This window comes from Mchenga conophoros, linkage group LG16 (genome assembly GCF_057382185.1).
Source record: "Mchenga conophoros isolate Kocher_MC1m ecotype Shallow Benthic linkage group LG16, M_conophoros_male_GT1.1, whole genome shotgun sequence".
NCBI classification, from domain to species: Eukaryota; Metazoa; Chordata; class Actinopteri; order Cichliformes; family Cichlidae; genus Mchenga; species Mchenga conophoros.
In genome coordinates this window covers 19,096,813-19,115,094 of record NC_140541.1, presented here as the reverse complement: position 1 = coordinate 19,115,094, position 18,282 = coordinate 19,096,813, and the positions used below count along the sequence as shown (strand labels likewise).

Here is an 18,282-nt window from a genome sequence, read left to right as displayed (position 1 = left end):
AAAGGTGCATTTAATGCAAATATCCCCAGTTTCTGTGTGACAAAGCGTCTCGACGCACTAGTATTCGAAACAAATGTAGTCTAATGAGCACTCGAAGGTTTCCAGTAATTCTCCCCGCCTGCTGATGGAGGGCTAAATAACAGAAACACCTCCCTGTGCAGTTCATTAGTGTCACAGCAGCTTAATAACTGTGCTTTTAAATAGGCTATGCTCTAAAACAGTTTCAGCAATAACTCAACATTATAACCCTCATGAATAAAGGTGTTATTTTTAACGCTGAACTGAATTAGCTTCGGTGTCAGATAAATAGTGTGACCGAGTGTGTTAGGATATCTTCAAACCTCGTTTCTTTGAACCTTTGGGTGCTCCTGGTGGGCGTAATTGTCCAAAGGCTTTTTAATGCCACTTTTGATTGTATCCTGACATTAAAACCTGCTTTAATCTGCTTTAGCTTTAAGCTCCAAGCTTCCAACTACCTGTGCGTGGTGGCTCCGAGCTAACTAAACATTCACATTTAAAAAAAGGTTTCTGAGAAATAAAGACGCAGGTTTTCCACTGCTTAGTCTGAATAATTATGCTGAGGCCAGAAGATCATGTCTGCAAGAAGTAAAACTTTTCTCAGCTCACGCCCACACGTGTAGCGAAAAGGTTTACATGCAGAAGATCACAATCCGAACCAGGAGGAAGGAAAAATGGATTTTGCCTACGGGTGCCGGATTAATTTCAGAAGTTAGGAGGGTAAAAGGGAGAGAGAGAAGTAAATGCCCACCACTGTATTCAATAGTTTTTATGCTTTGTGCTGGATCTGTTCTCAATGGTGATTGAAAATGCAAAAAGCGTGACATAAAAGTGTCGAGCTATGATTTACAACTCGTGTTTAGTGTTAGTTAATGAGACTGAGATGCAATCGCTGGCCAGTATTGCAGAGATGTAATATTGCAACAGCAACACTTTCAGAGAAATATATTTTTCTATGTGCAAAGTATTACCAAAGCTAAAATTCAAATGTTTTTCTCATTTTTGCCTGCTTCATTTACCCGGAGTTCTTTGAGTCGCTATTGATGATTAAATTGAGAATTCAGAGACTTAGAAATAATGTGCGACATGGGAGAATAGAGCACTTTCATTCCTTCTTGTTTCCTCTGATTTTACTTTTACTACATGTGCTGTCTTGAGGTGTTGATTCCCCTTTAATGTCTTTGTACGACAGGGAGCTTAAGGTGTCGAGCGGAGAGTGGTTCCTGGAGGAGAGGTCTAAGCGCTTTGAGCGGGGGCAGTTGAGCAGTGAGGTTGTCAAACAGACGATCCTGAGCACCCCGCTGAGTGAGTCCGACTGCTTGTGTTCTTCAAACCAGAATGATTACAGTTGAAAAGACATGTTAACGGTGCAACAGAGAAGCAAATGTGCTGATTTCAATACTCACTGGCTGATGCGTTTGTTCCCGAAGGCCCAGAAGTAAAAAAGGCCGCCCCTTCAAAGCAGGAGAAACCTGAGCCTGCAGTATCCAACAGATTAACTGTACTCAATGGTGCCAGGAGAAAAGGGTAAGCAGATAACACAGAGCTTTAACAGCTGTTTAGCTTCATACAAACACATACTGACCTTAATGAATTAAACAACATGAATGTTTAATGCATGCAGGACATGCAGCACATAGACAGGATAAAATCATCAGAGAGTAAATGTTCAATGTGTTGAGTGTGCACCTCAGTGTGAAAGCATTAGAAAAGATCATATGTATGTATATGTATATATGTATGTGTGTATGTATGTGAAGGCAGCACTGAGAGGCATACAGACAGAAAGCAGAGCAAATGATAAACAATAGACGATAGAGATTTACTTTCAGCATTTCATGGAGTCGCAGTTATTTTATCACTTGATGAAATAACTAGTTTTGTCCAAGCTAACAGACCAGCACCTCCAAGTTGGCTAAAAGTTGGTTCTACTCCATTACATCTTTATTTTCTGTTTTTGCTTAAGAATACAAGCAATAAGTAAAACAAAGTTAATCTGAAATATTTTCAGCATCCAAAGCGCTTAAGAAGCAAAGCTGAAGCAGTTGCCATTTCTGGAACTGCCTTCAGTGTTAAACTCTGGATTAGATGCTGTTATTCAGCTGACCTCTGTGTTTTTTCAGGGGTGGTGCAGAGGGTATGGAGTCCATGGCATCCAAAAACCTACGTCCCCGGTCTCTGGACAGATCGTCCCATCTTGATGCTAATCGGAGGGTCAGGGTCAGCAATCGATGCACACAAACAGCAGCGCACTGGGGAAAGTTGGAAAGTTTTTACATTTGGGGTGGAAAGCGTATTTTAAAGGTTTGCGTGGTTTTGTTTGTTTGTTTGTTTGTTTGTTTTTTAATGCAGCCTGAAGGAGCAGAGAGTGACGACCCTGAGGGCGCACCTGAGAAGAAACCTTCTGGCCCGAGCATTTCTGTATCCAGGCCCTCAGTTTCATCAGGTATTTTAATTTTTGTCCCTGCACAACGAGGTGATGTGAATCCTGCCACCGTCTCACAGCTTCATAGCTCTCACACAAGCATTTTGATAATTCACAAGCTATCGAAACAAGTCACACTTTCAAGAACATCACCTTTGAGGGTTGATGCAAAAGCACTCGTCTCCACTTCAACTCAGACTGTAGCTCACAAAAGATAAAATTATTCCTTCCTTTTGGAGAAAATGTCACATCTGCACGAATTAGACTATTAACTTCTACACTCCAAAGTGCCGAACCTCTTCATCTCTTTCAGAGCACTTGCCTATGCTCCTATCTGCTGGCTCTGTAACTTTATCAAGGTTTTTTAAAATGGTTCTGATGAGGGTTTTGGTTCAAACAAAGCTGAATCTCTACTCAAAGCCAGTTGTCAGACCAAAGCAGTAAAAAAATAGTTGTTTTGGTCTTAGTATTTTTCTGTGCCTGATTATATAAGAACTATTCACAGCTTATTTTTCTTTCTGAGACTTTTTTAAGCTGCCTGAGGCTCATTTAAGGCCACAGCTCTAAACAGTGAGAAAGGCAAAAGGGTGTAGTTTGGAAAAGGCTTCACTCTCAGTTCCCAGGCCTGGCAGTTTTTCCAGCATAAAAAGAGAGAGGAAGGACGCAGAAATGAGCTCTTAAAGTTTTTTTTGTGCTGGCACTCAACAGCCGACGGGCTCCTCCAGGAAACTGACTGAAAATATAAAAACTTGATGTGAGATATGAAAAAAGACCCCTCAGCTTTCAGTTTCTACTCTCCAGAATTTAATTTAGAAACATTTCAGGAGATATTTTTGGAAGTCAAAACAAGATCTGGAGAAAAGAAGAAAACATTGAGTGAGCGGAGGGAATGCGCACTTTCTAATTAGAGAGGCTCTGCATAACCCCCTCATATGACTGCAGAGTACCTGCAGGAAGGTTTAGCTGACGCGGGGATTATGGTAAAGTGCTGAAGCACAAACAGGGTCTACACAGCAGAGATATTGGAAGGAAGCTTTACCTGCAATCTAATTAGAAAAGTCAGATGGAAATGACTAAGAGAATCCCAGAAAGTTGACGGTGCTCATCTGGACGAGTGGTAAAACGTTTCTCCTGCTGAAAACGCTACGCACGATGAACGGAATCAACCTTCTGAGGTCTAACAAATCTGCAAGACGATTTTATGGGATAAGTTCTTTGGGAGCAAGTGGCATGGAGTTCAGATGGAGCTGTTTGGCCGCAATCCAAGGTTTCAAATGTTCAGAGAGAAAAGGGGAGAAGTAAAAGCGCCTTGCTTTAGCTGATGGATCAGGAAGATTGGATTTCCACAAATGTCACTTAACTCTGAAAGCAAATATCACTGTGCCATTGAGAGCATCCTCACTGGATGCATCACCACCTGGTATGGCAACAGCACCGCCTACAACTGCAAAGCTCTCCAGCGAGTAGTGCGGTGCTCTGAACGGATAATTGGAGGTGAGCTTCCCTCCCTCCAAGACATCTACAGGAAGCGCTGCCTGAGGAAAGCGGGGAGGATCATCAAGGACTCCAGTCACCCCAGCCATAAACTGTTCAGACTGCTTCCATCAGGAAGGAGGTTCTGCAGCATCCGGTCCCGTACCAGCAGACTGAGAGACAGCTTTTTCCATCAGGCCATCAGACTGCTGAACACTTCATAGACACCTCAGCTTCACTACTGGAACTTCAACATTATGCACTCCACACTGTATATAAATGCCACTTGTTTTGCACATATTCAACTCTGTATATTTTATATATTTTATTATTATTATTATTATTATTTTATTTTTTTTACTATTTAATTTGTAAAAATGTGTATACACACACACACACACACACACACACACACACACACACACACGTAGGAAAATATTTAGTATACACATCCAGAAATGCATACACTATTATATATTGTACATATATTTATTAGTTTCAGGTTGGCCATTCTTGTATTTTGCTCGTTTGTGTTGTTGTGTTTGCACATCTCTGTTGCTTGTGGGGCTCGCACACAAGAATTTCACTCGCATGTGCTGTGCCAGTGTGCCTGCACATGTGATGTGACAATAAAAAGTGATTTGATTTGATTTGATTTGAAATAGCATGCAGCTAAGAAGTGAAACTGAAATAAGCAGCCTTCTACAACAAGACAAGGATCCTAAATGGACCTCTGTCTCTTGCATCTTTCTGAAAAAATTTTTTTCAGTAAACTGTGTTTTTTAGACCTATTTTAGGAACATGAATTAATTTCACTCCAACCAGTCGCAGCAGATGGCCCCGCCCCTCCCTGAGCCTGGTTCTGCTGGAGGTTTCTTCCTGTTAAAAGGGAGTTTTTCCTTCCCACTGTCTTTAAAGTGCTTGCTCATAGGGGATCACATGATTGTTGGGTTTTCCTCTGTATTTGTTATTATAAGCACCTTGAGGCGACTGTTGTTGTGATTTGGCGCTAGATAAATAAAACTGAATTGAATTTAAAGCAACAAACAGTTGGAAAAGAAATCCTACATCATAACAAGAAGATTTATCTGCTGCAGACGGCACGATTGAGCAAATAGGAAGTTAATAAGTTTCCAAATCTGACCAGAAGTCCGCTGCTGTCTGCCTATATTTCTCAGTGTTTACGTTACAGCACTGCACCTTCAGAACAGTTTTCCTTATTTCTCTTGCCTTCTTCCCTCTCTTCCTTCATCAGATCACAGTCGATCAGAGTGTGACCTGTTATCTCCCGGCTCTGAACCCAGTGACAGTGCCCTCTCTGTCAAAAGCCGCTCAGTCCCCGGCCTCAACGAAACGGTAAGCGCCATCATCCCACCCCCACTCCTCCTTCACACTCATCACACATTTGATTTTTCAAACAAACTCATAAATCTCTGAGTGGGAAATTGCCGCACCTAGATTTTTTTTTCCCTCTGTTGCGCATTTATACATGATGTGGTTACACACTACAGTAAGCTCGGGATCCGTGGGCCGATGAACTCGACACGATGCGTCAGATGTGGGACTGAATGTTAATTTCACTTCAGAGCTCACTTCAAAGAGCATGACAGGCATCTAAACAGATATAGGCCAAAAGCAGGTGGAGGATGTGATGGTCAGTGTCGGGCTGCTTTGTTTGTTTTTCAGCGAGCAGCAAACAGAAAAACTCTCAAATGTTTTTTTTTTCTTTACCTACTCATCCATTCATGCACTGTTCATTGTAAAAACAACCACAGTGTGGTTTTGCTCGTGAAAATTTAATTACCGCTCTCTGTCCGGTCCTGTCTGATTAAATTTATGGAAGCTGCCTGCATCCACCCACACAGCTGCCGCATGGAAAACTGCACAGAGCACAAAGACGCTCTGGCCGGCTTCTCGCGTGTCATCTCCCGTGTCATCTCCCTTCTGACTGAATCCGCTGTCATCCACAGGAGTTTTCTGACGACGACGAGGACATCGATGCCCTGATGTCAGCCCACAGCAAGATTACGAGCAGACGCCTCAGCAACGCCGTGTCAACGGTAACACCCGTGCTAGATCACTCACAAAATCAAATAGTAATAGGAGTTCCCATGTGGTCAAACAGGTACACGATTATGCTCCGTATGCACACTTACCGTGCGCTCACCGCCAGATGTGTGACTCAGATGTGTGCGTTCTAGTGTTGACTGTGCAAACACAGACTCAGCTGTGTCACGAACACCTCCTGTAATAGGAAAGCTTAACCCTGTTTCCGTAAACTAAGTAGTCGTATGGAGGGAAGGGTCACTGCTTTGAGGCGTGCAAGTGTGTTTATGTAGGTTAATGATGTGCGCTTTGCGGGAAATATGTCATCCATATGTAAATACTGAAAAGTGGAGATGTGTGTTTATATGAAAAGCTAAGATTTGAAGCTGCACCCATCTATATTTCAAACTAACAATGGAAGTAATGTGAGGCCTCTAATGAACTCTGAGGAATGATCTCAATCTGCAGTCCTGCAGAAGCATTTCGAGATGATCGTTTTGTGGAAGTGGAACGGCGCTCATAACACGACATTAGCATAAAAATGGCTCCCCTGTGAGTTCTGAGGCATGATGACTGATTGTTTAATCATGTGTAGTTTATCAAAGTTCCAATAAAGAGACTAAGGTGTCAGATTTTTTGCATTTTCTCACTCGTCATGTCCGTCACGTTGTCCATTTCAAGCCCAAACAAGATACACTATAATCACCAAAAACGGAAAGGGAAACTAAAAGACGCGCAGCCTCTGCTGTCCTCTAGATACGAGCTGCAGCTGTTTTTCTTTTTTTCAAGCTTTATTGAAAACAAGACAGCCATATCTCACTCTGTCTATTTACACTGCAGTTGATCCATAGCACCTATCTCACAGGTGTGGGATGACACCAGCCTATACGTCGTCTGTCATCTGTCAGCAAGAATATAACATCATAATTACCTGATGTAGCCCAGCAACTGTTTTATCAGACTACTACTGTGTAGTCTGATAAAATGGAGTTATTATATTTTGTTTTCTTTAATTCGTTTTCAAATTTCTCTTTACCTTTTAGTTTTTCTTTCAGTTTCGTTTTTATTGTTTGAAGATGTTTCGTTTTAGTTCAGTTTTTATTGGTTTTAGTCTTTTGAAATAAAATGTCACGAGTACAATTTAGGAAAATCACTTCAGGTATTACAATAAAAACAACTATTTAAAAGCAGTTGACTGTCAGTCTCATAGACATCCAGAGTCTCAACAATCACGTGCATCAGAGCGTCATCATGTAAATTGTAATAAAGTTTTTGCCACTCTAACGAATCTACAAACAAAGAATATTACCTTTAAATTATATTTTCATTTTCCCAATTTAAACTTTTTGTTTTGTTTTGTTTTGTTTTTTCAGTTAACCGAAATGTTTTTTCACATCCAGTTTTAGTTTTTAGTTTAAAATAACTTTGGTCTGAATCTGTTTTTCGTCCACCTGTTTTCAACCAAAAGCCTTTGAACTGAAGAAGAGAGAGTGGGCTCTTAGAGAGGGCTGAGGCCTGGAGCTAATGTTACGTTTTTCAGACAGAGGCCGGACCGACTGGCTGCTAACAGGCAGACTGAGACAAAGAAGCATCTCTTTTCTCCAGATCATGCAGATCTGCTGTAGTCAAGCCCCAGAATACAAATACAGAGTTAAGTTTCATTTAATATCAAAGCGATAGTGTTTTTTTTACTTAATTGCTCATACATTTACTTGATTCAGATATGCATATTAACTTCTTCAGGGGAATCAGTCACAGCCAGCTCTAAACTACTTTGGCAGAAAAGCAGTTATTTAAATGTCGAGATAACAATCTTATTCATGACTCACTGCGCTCTGCTCGTCTCCTTTGTGAGCGTGTTTAGTTTGAGAGCTGGGTAGGTAAATGGATGATATGGCCAGCCTGTTTGACAGTCGATCTTTCTGTTACAGTAGCAGTCACTGAGCTGCTGTTGGCAGTATGAATGGAAGTAGAAGGTGGTGATGAGATGTGATGCAGATAGTTCGCTGTCACTGACTCGAGCTCTAATATACTCTGCCCACTGCTGTGATTCACTGCACAGAGGGCTTTTGTGGATAATGAAGGCACAATGAGCTACTATTAGAGGCATTTAATGGTTCCCATGATCTATGACATGTTTTTTTTCCTTTTTTTCGGTTTTAACGAAACCTTTTTATTTTCTGGTGAGGTAGGGGGTAAAGGCGATGTGTATAAATATCATAAATATCAACTAAACTATACGTTTATTAGACTTTTAAGGAAATAGTAGTGGTTTTTTTCATGACTGTAGCAAACTAAAAAGCTAGCCAAGTGCGTACATGTGTATGACACAGATACCCGCTGATCAGTGCTGAGGGACATTAGAGTAAAATACTGTTATTGCACTCATTAGAACTGAAATACAGGGGTTTTTTGTATTGTCATTATTTTCACTCTAATGGTTGATATTCACTCATCTGCCACTTTATTAGGTACACTGTGCTAGTCTTTTGACTTCAGAGCTGCTTTGATTCAACAAGGTGCTGGAAACATCCTCAGAGAGTATGGTCCATGCTGACATGATAGCATCACACAGCTTCTACAGATTTGTCTGCTGCACATCCAACTAAAACGAAGCCAAACTAATATGAGCAGTGCTAATGAGCAGTTATTGAAAAGTTAAATATTTAAATCTGCAACGATTTTTAAAAAGATGGTTAATAGTTTAAAGGGTTATGTCCCATTTCTTTCTCGTAGCAGCTGTCTATCCGTTGCATATTTTCAGATTTCACAGCTGGACGAGTTGGTAAATCTGTGATTTCTAACACATCAGAGAGCTCAGTACTCACTCTTTCCTCTTCTATCTTTCTTCATATATGTTTCTGCCTCTTTTATAAATAGTCTTCTACTCCTGGATCAGAAAGAAGGTGGGGGTACCTCAATGTCCCCGACTCAGATGCTGAGACTGTAAGCCTCTCCTTTGGTAGTTGTGCATGCTTTTATTGCACATTCACACAGTAAAGGTGCCGTAGCAAAGCACCAGAACCTAAATATTACATGCAGGTTTCAATAATATATAGAGAATTTTCATGAATATACCATAAGATGATATTCTGAGTGTAACTGCATGCTCACTGCATGGTTTTGCTCGTACTTTTCCTTTTTTCTGTTGGTGCTTTAATTTGGTGCCCCTTGCATTTAACAAAGCCATTTGTCATGCTGACTTCCTGCAGGAAATAAATGAGTAAGACTTTACAGTAGAGGTGGGGTGAGAGAGCCAACGTGGCTCAATTCTGGCTTCTGGAGTCTTTTGCTCCCTGGATAGCAATATTATTATCAGTGGATTATGCCAGTTTTATCCTGTCTGGAGCTACAGCAGTCATGCTTTTAAAGACATGTTCCAGACATAATTACCTGCTGTGATTGCAAATATTTTTTTTCCTCAGAGAAATAGGTTTGGCAAGAGTTCAGTGTGAGGGGGAAAATTGTGATGGTGAATGTGGCATAAAAATGTTACTGTTTAATTTGATGGGCAAACAGTGAAAATTCAGGAGGAGCAGCCACCCAAGTCAGAATTTTACCGCTTTTTAACTTTAAAAAAAAAAAGTTCACTTTTATTATATTACATGTTTGCTAATGTGGCTTTTATTTGATGGAGCAGACCTAATTTCTATGACAGTTATAACCCTGTGGATCTGACTATTTAAGCTGACGACCAACAGCAACAAGTGTTCTTCAAGCAAAGTCACATCTCTCTACACTCTCAGTTGACACAGTTTGCTGCATTCACAGGTCTGATGTGACTGTGGACTCGACATCTTTAATGTTCAGTCTCTGAAATTTCCAAAAATGGCAACAAATGCCGGTTAAACTTCTAAAAGATTGGCCAAGTGACAAATTCTACAAAGTCTACACGCTGCTACATGTCACGCATCCTTACATATGTCTTGACATTTCCAGACAGAATATAAATGCTTTTTCTCATTTATACCCCCTGAAAGCTTCACGTTTTGCACTTCCCTCAAACTTCCAGTGACAGCAATGATTGACGTGAGCCTCAGTCTGCAGATTTTCCTCCTCTTTTGTTCATCGTGTTTTGTTTCCACTGTATTTCATCACTTCTCTTGCGTCACATGCTCCCCTGTCTCCCTTCTCCCCTCCTTTATCGTCGCCGTCTCATATCTACGCCTTTATCTCTCACCTTGGCCTCGTAGAGCAGTATAAACAGCACGATGAGCATGTACAGCGAGACCGGTGACTATGGCAACGCAAAGGTGAGCGGCGAGATCCTGCTCAATGTCAGCTACAGCTACAAGACCGGCGCTCTCAGTGTCCTTGTGAAAGAATGTCACAACCTGGCAGTAGGAGATGAGAGGAGGCAGCGCACAGATGCGTAAGAGAGCACGCACGCACACACAATGGCGTAAGAGGACTCCGTTATAACCTGCTGTGTGTTCTTGTGGCAGGTATGTGAAGACTTACCTGTTGCCAGATAAGTCCCGACAGAGCAAGAGGAAGACGAGCATCAAGGCCAACACCATTAACCCTGTTTTCAACGAGACTCTGCGGGTGTGTGAGAGGAAAACTCAATGAGAGCTAGAGAGCAATGAATTAATACGTTACATCATAAAACGACATTCAGTTGATCTTCTCTTGTGGGATTTTTTTTTTTTTTTTGAACTTCCTCTCTCTCAGTATGTGATCAGCCACTCGCAGCTGGAGACACGAACCCTGCAGGTGTCCATATGGCACCACGACCGGTTTGGACGCAACAGCTTCCTGGGAGAAGTGGAGCTGGCCTTTGACGCCTGGAAATTCGATTGCCACATAGAGGAGTGGTACACACTGCAGCCCAAGGTGGCAGCCTGAATCAGCACATATAGTGTTTTTCAGCTACCTCGTATAAATATGAGCATCTGGTTTATTAGTGTGTGTGTGTGTGTGTAGGTGGAGGGCAGTATAGACGCAATGCTCCAGTATAAAGGAGAACTAACTGTTGTGTTGAAGTACATCCCTGAAGGAAAGAACGTCACACCGACTGCGGACCAAGTACAAGGTATGTTCATGGCTGTCATCACCATTAAACTTTACAGTATGATATACTGTATATAATAAGATTTCTTGACATCTGGAGTACATTGCTGCAGATGTTCTGTCAGTCTGTGTTGGCAAGTGTGCTGTTCTATGCAGCAGTCTGCTGAGAACGCAGCATCAGAAACAAGGATGCAAGGAGACTGGACAAACTAGTGAAGAAAGCTAGCTCTGTAATCGGAGCCAGACTGGACATGCTGGGGGAGGTGGTGGAAAGATGCACACGAAAGACGTTAAAAGCCATCCTAAATAACTTTGATCTCCTCCTTTACAACACCTTTATGAAACCAAAAACCATCAGTACTGGAAGACTCTGCTCTCTCTGTTGTAAAACAGCAAGATATAGAAAATCATTCGCACCCACAGCCATCAGGGTTTCAGTTCTCATACAAACCGCAGATGAGCTGTCAGACATTTGAATTTCCCTCGGGGATCAACAGAGTTATTCTTCTTCTTCTTCTTTGCTCCTTATTAGTGACATTTTAAACCACAAAATCAAAAACATGTTTGTTATATTTAAAACTTTGAAGTTCTGAGGGTCTGAATAATGTTTGACTGCACAACATGAGTTTGTGATAATGAGTGACCTACCAGTGAGTTGTTGATTTGCTAATGAGGATAAATATATATTTGCCCAACCCTCTTGGATCTAAATAAAATCCTTCTTATCCCCGTCTGACCTGAAAACATTGTTTTTCGCTACTTTCAGACGTTCCCTGGTTTTTATCCCCAATTACTGCAGCGCGACTGCTCGACTGCTGCCCAAATGATTAGAAAACAGAAACTGACCTCCTGTTTGTGACTAGTGAAAAATATTCCTAGACATCTATAAAGCACTGCATGGTTTTGTAGAGCAAGTGGTGTTGTTAAGGTTGGTGCAAGCAGAGGATTGTCACAGGGGTCAGGGCTGAAGGAAATTCTTTGATATTTTTTTTTCTATATGACCCTTTTTAATCATACAGACGTGTACAGACACACGCCCCCACACACACACGCACACACACACTCTCCAAAACTAATACTTGTCTTAACCAGATGCATGTATGGATCAGGTCTGGTAAATCTGAGAAGGAAGGAATGCAGTGGGCTAAATCACAGCTCTAAACTAGGGGCTGAAGTCCAATGTGCACAATAGCTGCTATAGCTGAGACTTTTTGGGGGGGATTAGTGTGTTCTTTTCTTGTGAAAATCCTGATAAGATGACCACCTGACCACCAGATTTTATCACTACAGTACACAACATCTGTTTGCTTGCAACCAGGTACATCTTAGGCTCCTGAAGGTACTCATCTATATCGTGGAGTGTCATTATGTTGCCTAGCAGCCACCTACCAACAGATAAAGAGGCCCATTTGTAATTTATGCTCCTGTAATGTCTTATAAAAGCATTGTATCATTTTAATTTCACAACATCTAATTGATTTCAAATGCAAAACTTTAATTATGCAAGCTATTTTGTGTTGAGATTGCATTGCCTAGCAACCACCTAACACCTGACAAAAATTACAAACCAAACAATACTGCATCATGAGCATGCAGTAGTTATTTAAAATGCGAAAAATGCAAATGTCCAAAATATTGAACAGAAATGGAAAAACTACGTTTGTGTTCTTACACCAAAAATATCCACTATGCTGTCTGCAACAGATGATGCTTGTGTGGATTTCATCACACTAAGTAACATAAAAACTGGTTAACATAGGTCTTCATTTTAAAGGTGGGTTTAAATTGAGGCTTCCATCATCTTTCACTGACCACATCTCAGAAGAGATACGAAACACTTCCTTTGTGAAACTTTTGCTCTTTGCTGGCTTATATTTATAATAATAAAGCATGTAACTATGGTAACTGACGTGGTCATGTGTGACATGTGGCTGCATGGTTTTCATTGCTGTGGTTTGCATGAATTAAATTTGTATCGTGAAATTCCTGAATAAATAAAACATGAAGGGCCATATGCTTTACAAGCATGAGTCACTACTTTGTAGCTAGTAGGGATAGATATTATTGAACTTAATGCCTTTATTGATTCTGCAAAAAGGTGCAATTTATTTATTGATTTTTTTTGTGTAAGTCAGTGTGCACAGGTCATTGATATCTCTTTCTTACTGTTGTGACTGATTTTATTTAATTTTGTATCTAATGTTACATATACATTATAAACTTTCGCTTGCACATGGATTCATTTGTCTGCTTTTCCTACCAACGCAGTGAAAAAGAGTTTTCTGAAGGGCAAAAAGACGAGCCCTTTAACTCTGCCTGAAGGGGGCATGGTTGAGCTGCTGGTCAAAGGAGCCAAAAATCTCACTGCTGTCAAGTCTGGAGGCTACTCGGATCCTTTTGTGAAAGGGTGAGACACTGGTTTATGAATTTGAATGAGGTAATGAGGTTTTACGTCAGAGTAGGCACAGCTTTTATGAAGCACACATATAACTTACAAATGTAAATGATCTAAATGATATTTGACGTCTCATTTCAGAAAATGTAATCTATTTTGGCATTTACAGTGTGTTATTCTTCAGTTTAAAATCTGGCACTAGTTGTAAATCCAAATCATGAAGTTACATGGACACAGTTTAAGACAACAGGACTAATTTTTCTGCCTCTGTAGTCACTTTTTTACTACTTCTGAAGCTGTTTCATCTCTTTGGGTCAGTCTTGCATCTCTTGGAGCATCTCATGTCTTTTTTTTTGTCGTCCTCTGATTTCTTTTCAGTGACCGAATTTTATTTATTTATTTATTTATACCATTTTCCCCTACCAGTATATTGATGCAGTATGGAAAATGAATGATAGTGGACTAAATTGTGATTTCTTAAAAAACACAGCTTGAGTATATGCTAAGTAACTTCTATCCTTTTTCTTAGATACCTCCTCCCTGATAGCAACAAGTCAACCAAGCACAAGACCGTGGTGGAGCGACACACCGTGAACCCACAGTGGAACCACACCTTCACCTACTGCGGCCTGCAGCCGGGAGACCTCAACAACGTCTGCCTGGAGCTGACTGTGTGGGACAAAGAAACTGTGTCCAGCAACGTTTTCCTGGGAGGGGTGAGGCTGGGAGCTGGCACAGGTAAGACTGTGTGGCAGGAAAACAAAATAATCTGGTTAGCCAGTGTTATGAGAGAAGGAATTTCCATGTATTTTTTCTGTTACAGTCAAAATGTTGCAGAAAATGTTTTATTATTTTTTAAACAACTCATATGTTGTATATCTGCTTAAATGGATGCTTTTATTTATCACATTAATTAAAATTTTCCTGTGAGCCAAAGTCAGACGTATTTATATTTATTCATAATTTTGCTACAGTCCTGTCACATCCACAGTGTAACAGACATTTTCCCACTTCAGCCTACATTTTAGATTTCCCACACTTATAAATATACTTTTTTGTTTTTCGGACTATGTCCGAGATTAGAGTCACAGGCATTATTTCGACATATACTGACATCACTATTTTAAACTCTGCTCGAATTAAATGTAAACATCCATATGTCTGTACAAAAATAAGGACAGATATTATTGGTGTATGAGGAAAAGAAAACTGCCTCATGCAAACCTTACTCTAGTAGTTCTCTTCAAGCACATGCACGGTTTGCACATTAAGCAAAAATCATAAAGCATATGGAAATCCTATTAACTGTGGGCTGTCTAGTTCTAACAAAGTAAAACAAATGTGTGTGTTTCTCTCTGCTCCCATCAGGGGAAAGCTATGGGAAGGAGGTCGACTGGATGGACTCGTATGGGGAGGAAAAGCGGCTGTGGCAACGAATGATTGAAAATCCTGAAGTCCCTCATGAGTGCACTCTGATGCTGCGATCCAGCATGTGCAAGCACAATACATGAACCCAAACGAAGCACAGCTAGAGAAAAGACTGAGACTGGAAGGGAGAAGGGAAAGAAGTCGTCTGAAGGTGTGAGGAGGAGCTAGAAAAGCGGAGCGGTCAAGGGGTAAAAAAAGAAGGCAGTGAAGGGGTCAGGACTCAGAATAGGAACAAAGCCCATGCCTCTCCCTGCTTCTTTTCTCTTCAGATCCCTTCTCCCATCCACAGGAGCCAGTCATGCCTTACAAATTCATTCACATGTGCCCCTCAGCCCTCAAAAGCATCTAGTCTTGACCAAACACTGCTGTTTATGGAAAACCAAGTGCTGTATTTAACATACTGTACCTTCTGAATAAGCACAGGGTGACTCCCAATATGTCCGCCTGTGTCTCTGTGAGTCATTTCTGCATGTAGCGGCTGGAGACCATTCACAAGGCATTAGACGAGGCACCGATCAGTTATAAATAAATGTGAACACTCCCCTTATAAACAGCAAAGCTGAATCCTGTTTTGAAGCACATGGGATGTTGAGTTCATCCCCTCAAACAGCTGCGTACAGGTGTAGAAAGTGACTCACTCTTACTACTGTGCTGCTCAAGTACTCAAGAAGTACTTTCACTTGAATTTACTTCTTCATAGGCTTTCTTTTAGATTAAAGAAAAGATTAGCAACAGAACACTTGGAGAGATTTAAATTACATATGCATACATATAATTTAATAAAATGAGAAATAAAATGAAATTTACTTAGTTGACATTGAAATAGAAGAGCAGGAAAAAAGTCACTTTTGAGAAGCTGGGTGTAGCTGGGTAATTTTTCCATGGATAGTATAGCAATAGAAGGATGTTGTGAATCCTGTACGTTCATTGTCCCCATAGGATGTACCCTCAGGATGATAATGATTCCCTAATATTCCCTTGGGCTTTGCCTGCTGGAGGAAGGTTTCACTTATCCTGTAAAGTGGTTATATCAGTGTTCAAAACTGCTGTGCTGGTGAATCATGAATAGTTCCTGGTTGGCGCATCCTAGTGAACCCAACTTTCTCAATCAGCCGCTCAAGGGTCGCATTTGAATTTTGAATACAATATCTTCAACCTATAAATTGTGTGAACAAAATGTTATGGCATTCATAACCCTCTTAGAATTCTCTTTTAATAACTCTTGCAATCTGAACATTTGTTTAGTGCCCCCATCTGGTCAGAACAAAGTGCTAATTTGCAAATGTTAGCATGCTAACACAGTAAAGCTAAACATCACACTATCGGTATGCTAACTGTAGCGTTTAGGTTTGCTGCTTGCATGGCTGTTGTCCTTTTAAAGTGCATCTGCACGGGAAGCGGTTTGCAGTAAAATGCTACAGCAAGTCAATGACATTTGGCAACTTTAAGCTACCATGGGTGGAGGAGGGGGAAAACACTGCCACAAAGTTGATGGGTACTGAGACAAGCTTTCCTCAACTTCAAGGCAAGTGGCTTAAGCAAGTACTAAGTAAATTAGAGGGTTAACTAGTAACCACATATAACCCTAACCCTTACCCTGGAATTTATGCGTCGTTTACCAAAACGATGGGTCAAGCAAATCGCTCCCTGTGTGTATGCAGCTTTATGCTAGGTTCAGACGACACTATGGCCTTTGAGATTACGCCGTTATAGACTGAAATTATTTGACCAGTAATAGAGGTAATTTGTGCACATTGCTTGAGTTGTCCGTCATATTGAATGTCATGCAACCACCGATCATGAGTAAAATCTGTATTCCCCAACTGGTTTGCAAGTGGTTGCTGGATGTTGCTGGGTAAAGTCTCAAAGAGGCTGCTGCACCAAAAACCTTGCAATTGCCTTGGCTGTTAGCAGGGTGTCAAGTTTGGCTGTAATTTGTGTGAAAGATGCCTTCTTGCCTAGAAACACTCATTAACAACTAGCGAAGTGCTAAATAAACTTTAGAAAATGCAAGGCAAATGGAAAACCCAGAAAAGTCAAAGGTGCAACTGTTGTGGTTATTATCGCACTTTTCACAATGGCGCTACCACTCAGTGAGTAGCTGGCGCGTCTCTGACAATAACTACAACCTGAACAGTCTGTTAGCAACCAAGGCAACAAACACAAATACATGTTCTTAAACAGGTCAAGGATTTTTGCTGTCAACTGGTAAGTGCCATCAGTCTCTATGGCTGTGTGACTCGGGCCTTATTCACTTGACCCTACATTGTCGCACGAACAAAACAGCAGATGTAACATGATTTGGAAAATGTCACTAGCCAGTAGTTTGCATTCTTTCATGACCTGTGTGATGCGCACAATGCTTGTCTTCTACCCCAACCCCTGACACCTTTCTGCTGTTTTGTAGTCCAAACCTGACGTAGTCCTATTCTTTGAGGGGGAAAAAGAAAGTTGCTTTGTTTTGTTTTTTTTTGTTTTGATTGACTAAATAATTACAGATTACCCAGCTTAGACTAGCTTTGATGTAAATTGCTTAACACTGTATCAGTGTGATAATAGAAAATGCATGGTATTAGAGAAAAAGAAAAGATTATATAAAGCACTGACATTGTCACTTTACTCCTAGAAAACAGTTATTTGAAGTGCGTTCCCAGCAACCCCTGAGAAGGAGGCTGTTTGCTAAGAGTGAGTCAGCACTGAGGCGAGCGCCTCCATCTCAGTAATGAGCCGGTGACAGTCGGTGACCTTGCCCCTGTCGCCCGGAGCTCTGTGGTCCACCGTCATGCGTTGAAACGCACAGTTAACAAAAACTCATCTCAAGATAAACTCCGTAGAGCAATTCTTTATGTGGAATGCCAATTTTGTCTGCTTGTCCTCTGAAAACGTCCGCTCTCAGCTCCCAGTTTGACACCCAGTTATAGTAATAATACATGTGTTAACTGTCCAGCATACATGACAAGTCGTGCAATACCCAATTACTGAGAAAACTCTTGATGTACAGCATGTACTCTCTGTTGTCTGGTTTCCATGCATCAGATTCACTGTTTGAAAGCCTATTTCATCCCAAATGTGTTACGAGAATATTTTGAATTAAACACTCTTTCCATACACTGTACCCATTTTAGTCTTGATTTTACTTTGGCTCAGTCTTAAAAACGTGTTCATTTATACGTTCAGTCATTGTTTGACTCATTTTACCGCAGATTCCTGCATCAGTGCAGTGTGCCATGAAGGCACTCGGCTTGTGGCACTGCTTACGTGTTTCCTGAGATCTGGTTCAGGTGAGTTTGGTCAATCAAGTGCAATGACAATATGGTCAGCAAACCATTTGGTGGCAGTTTAGGCACTGTGGGATGATAAGACCTGTTTGAAAGGGAAATCAGCATCTACGTACAGCTGGAAACATGAAGTGCTTTCCAATCTCCTTTTTGATGGCTGCATCGATTTTCATCCACTTTGTTTTATCACGTTCAACCAACACCAG

General features: G+C 41.0%; 1 protein-coding gene across 3 annotated transcripts in view; it reads left to right on the top strand.

Moving 5' to 3' along the window:
• Positions 1-17,910, top strand: part of sytl5 (synaptotagmin-like 5) — a 45,597-nt gene extending 27,687 nt beyond the window's left edge. The window contains exons 4-17 of one of the 3 annotated variants that reach the window (XM_085249722.1): positions 1,211-1,323; positions 1,449-1,545; positions 2,142-2,232; positions 2,371-2,464; positions 5,172-5,272; positions 5,887-5,976; positions 8,843-8,908; positions 10,156-10,334; positions 10,408-10,510; positions 10,637-10,798; positions 10,889-10,997; positions 13,244-13,382; positions 13,900-14,108; positions 14,739-17,910. In XM_085249722.1, the coding sequence (XP_085105848.1) occupies positions 1,211-1,323; positions 1,449-1,545; positions 2,142-2,232; positions 2,371-2,464; positions 5,172-5,272; positions 5,887-5,976; positions 8,843-8,908; positions 10,156-10,334; positions 10,408-10,510; positions 10,637-10,798; positions 10,889-10,997; positions 13,244-13,382; positions 13,900-14,108; positions 14,739-14,881 (1,696 nt within the window). In that variant the 3' untranslated portion in view covers positions 14,882-17,910. Of the gene's footprint in view, positions 1-1,210; positions 1,324-1,448; positions 1,546-2,141; positions 2,239-2,370; positions 2,465-5,171; positions 5,273-5,886; positions 5,977-8,842; positions 8,909-10,155; positions 10,335-10,407; positions 10,511-10,636; positions 10,799-10,888; positions 10,998-13,243; positions 13,383-13,899; positions 14,109-14,738 lie in introns of all 3 variants that reach the window. The other 2 variants (XM_085249721.1, XM_085249723.1) reach the window with 2 other exon arrangements.
• Positions 17,911-18,282: the final 372 nt, after the last annotated feature.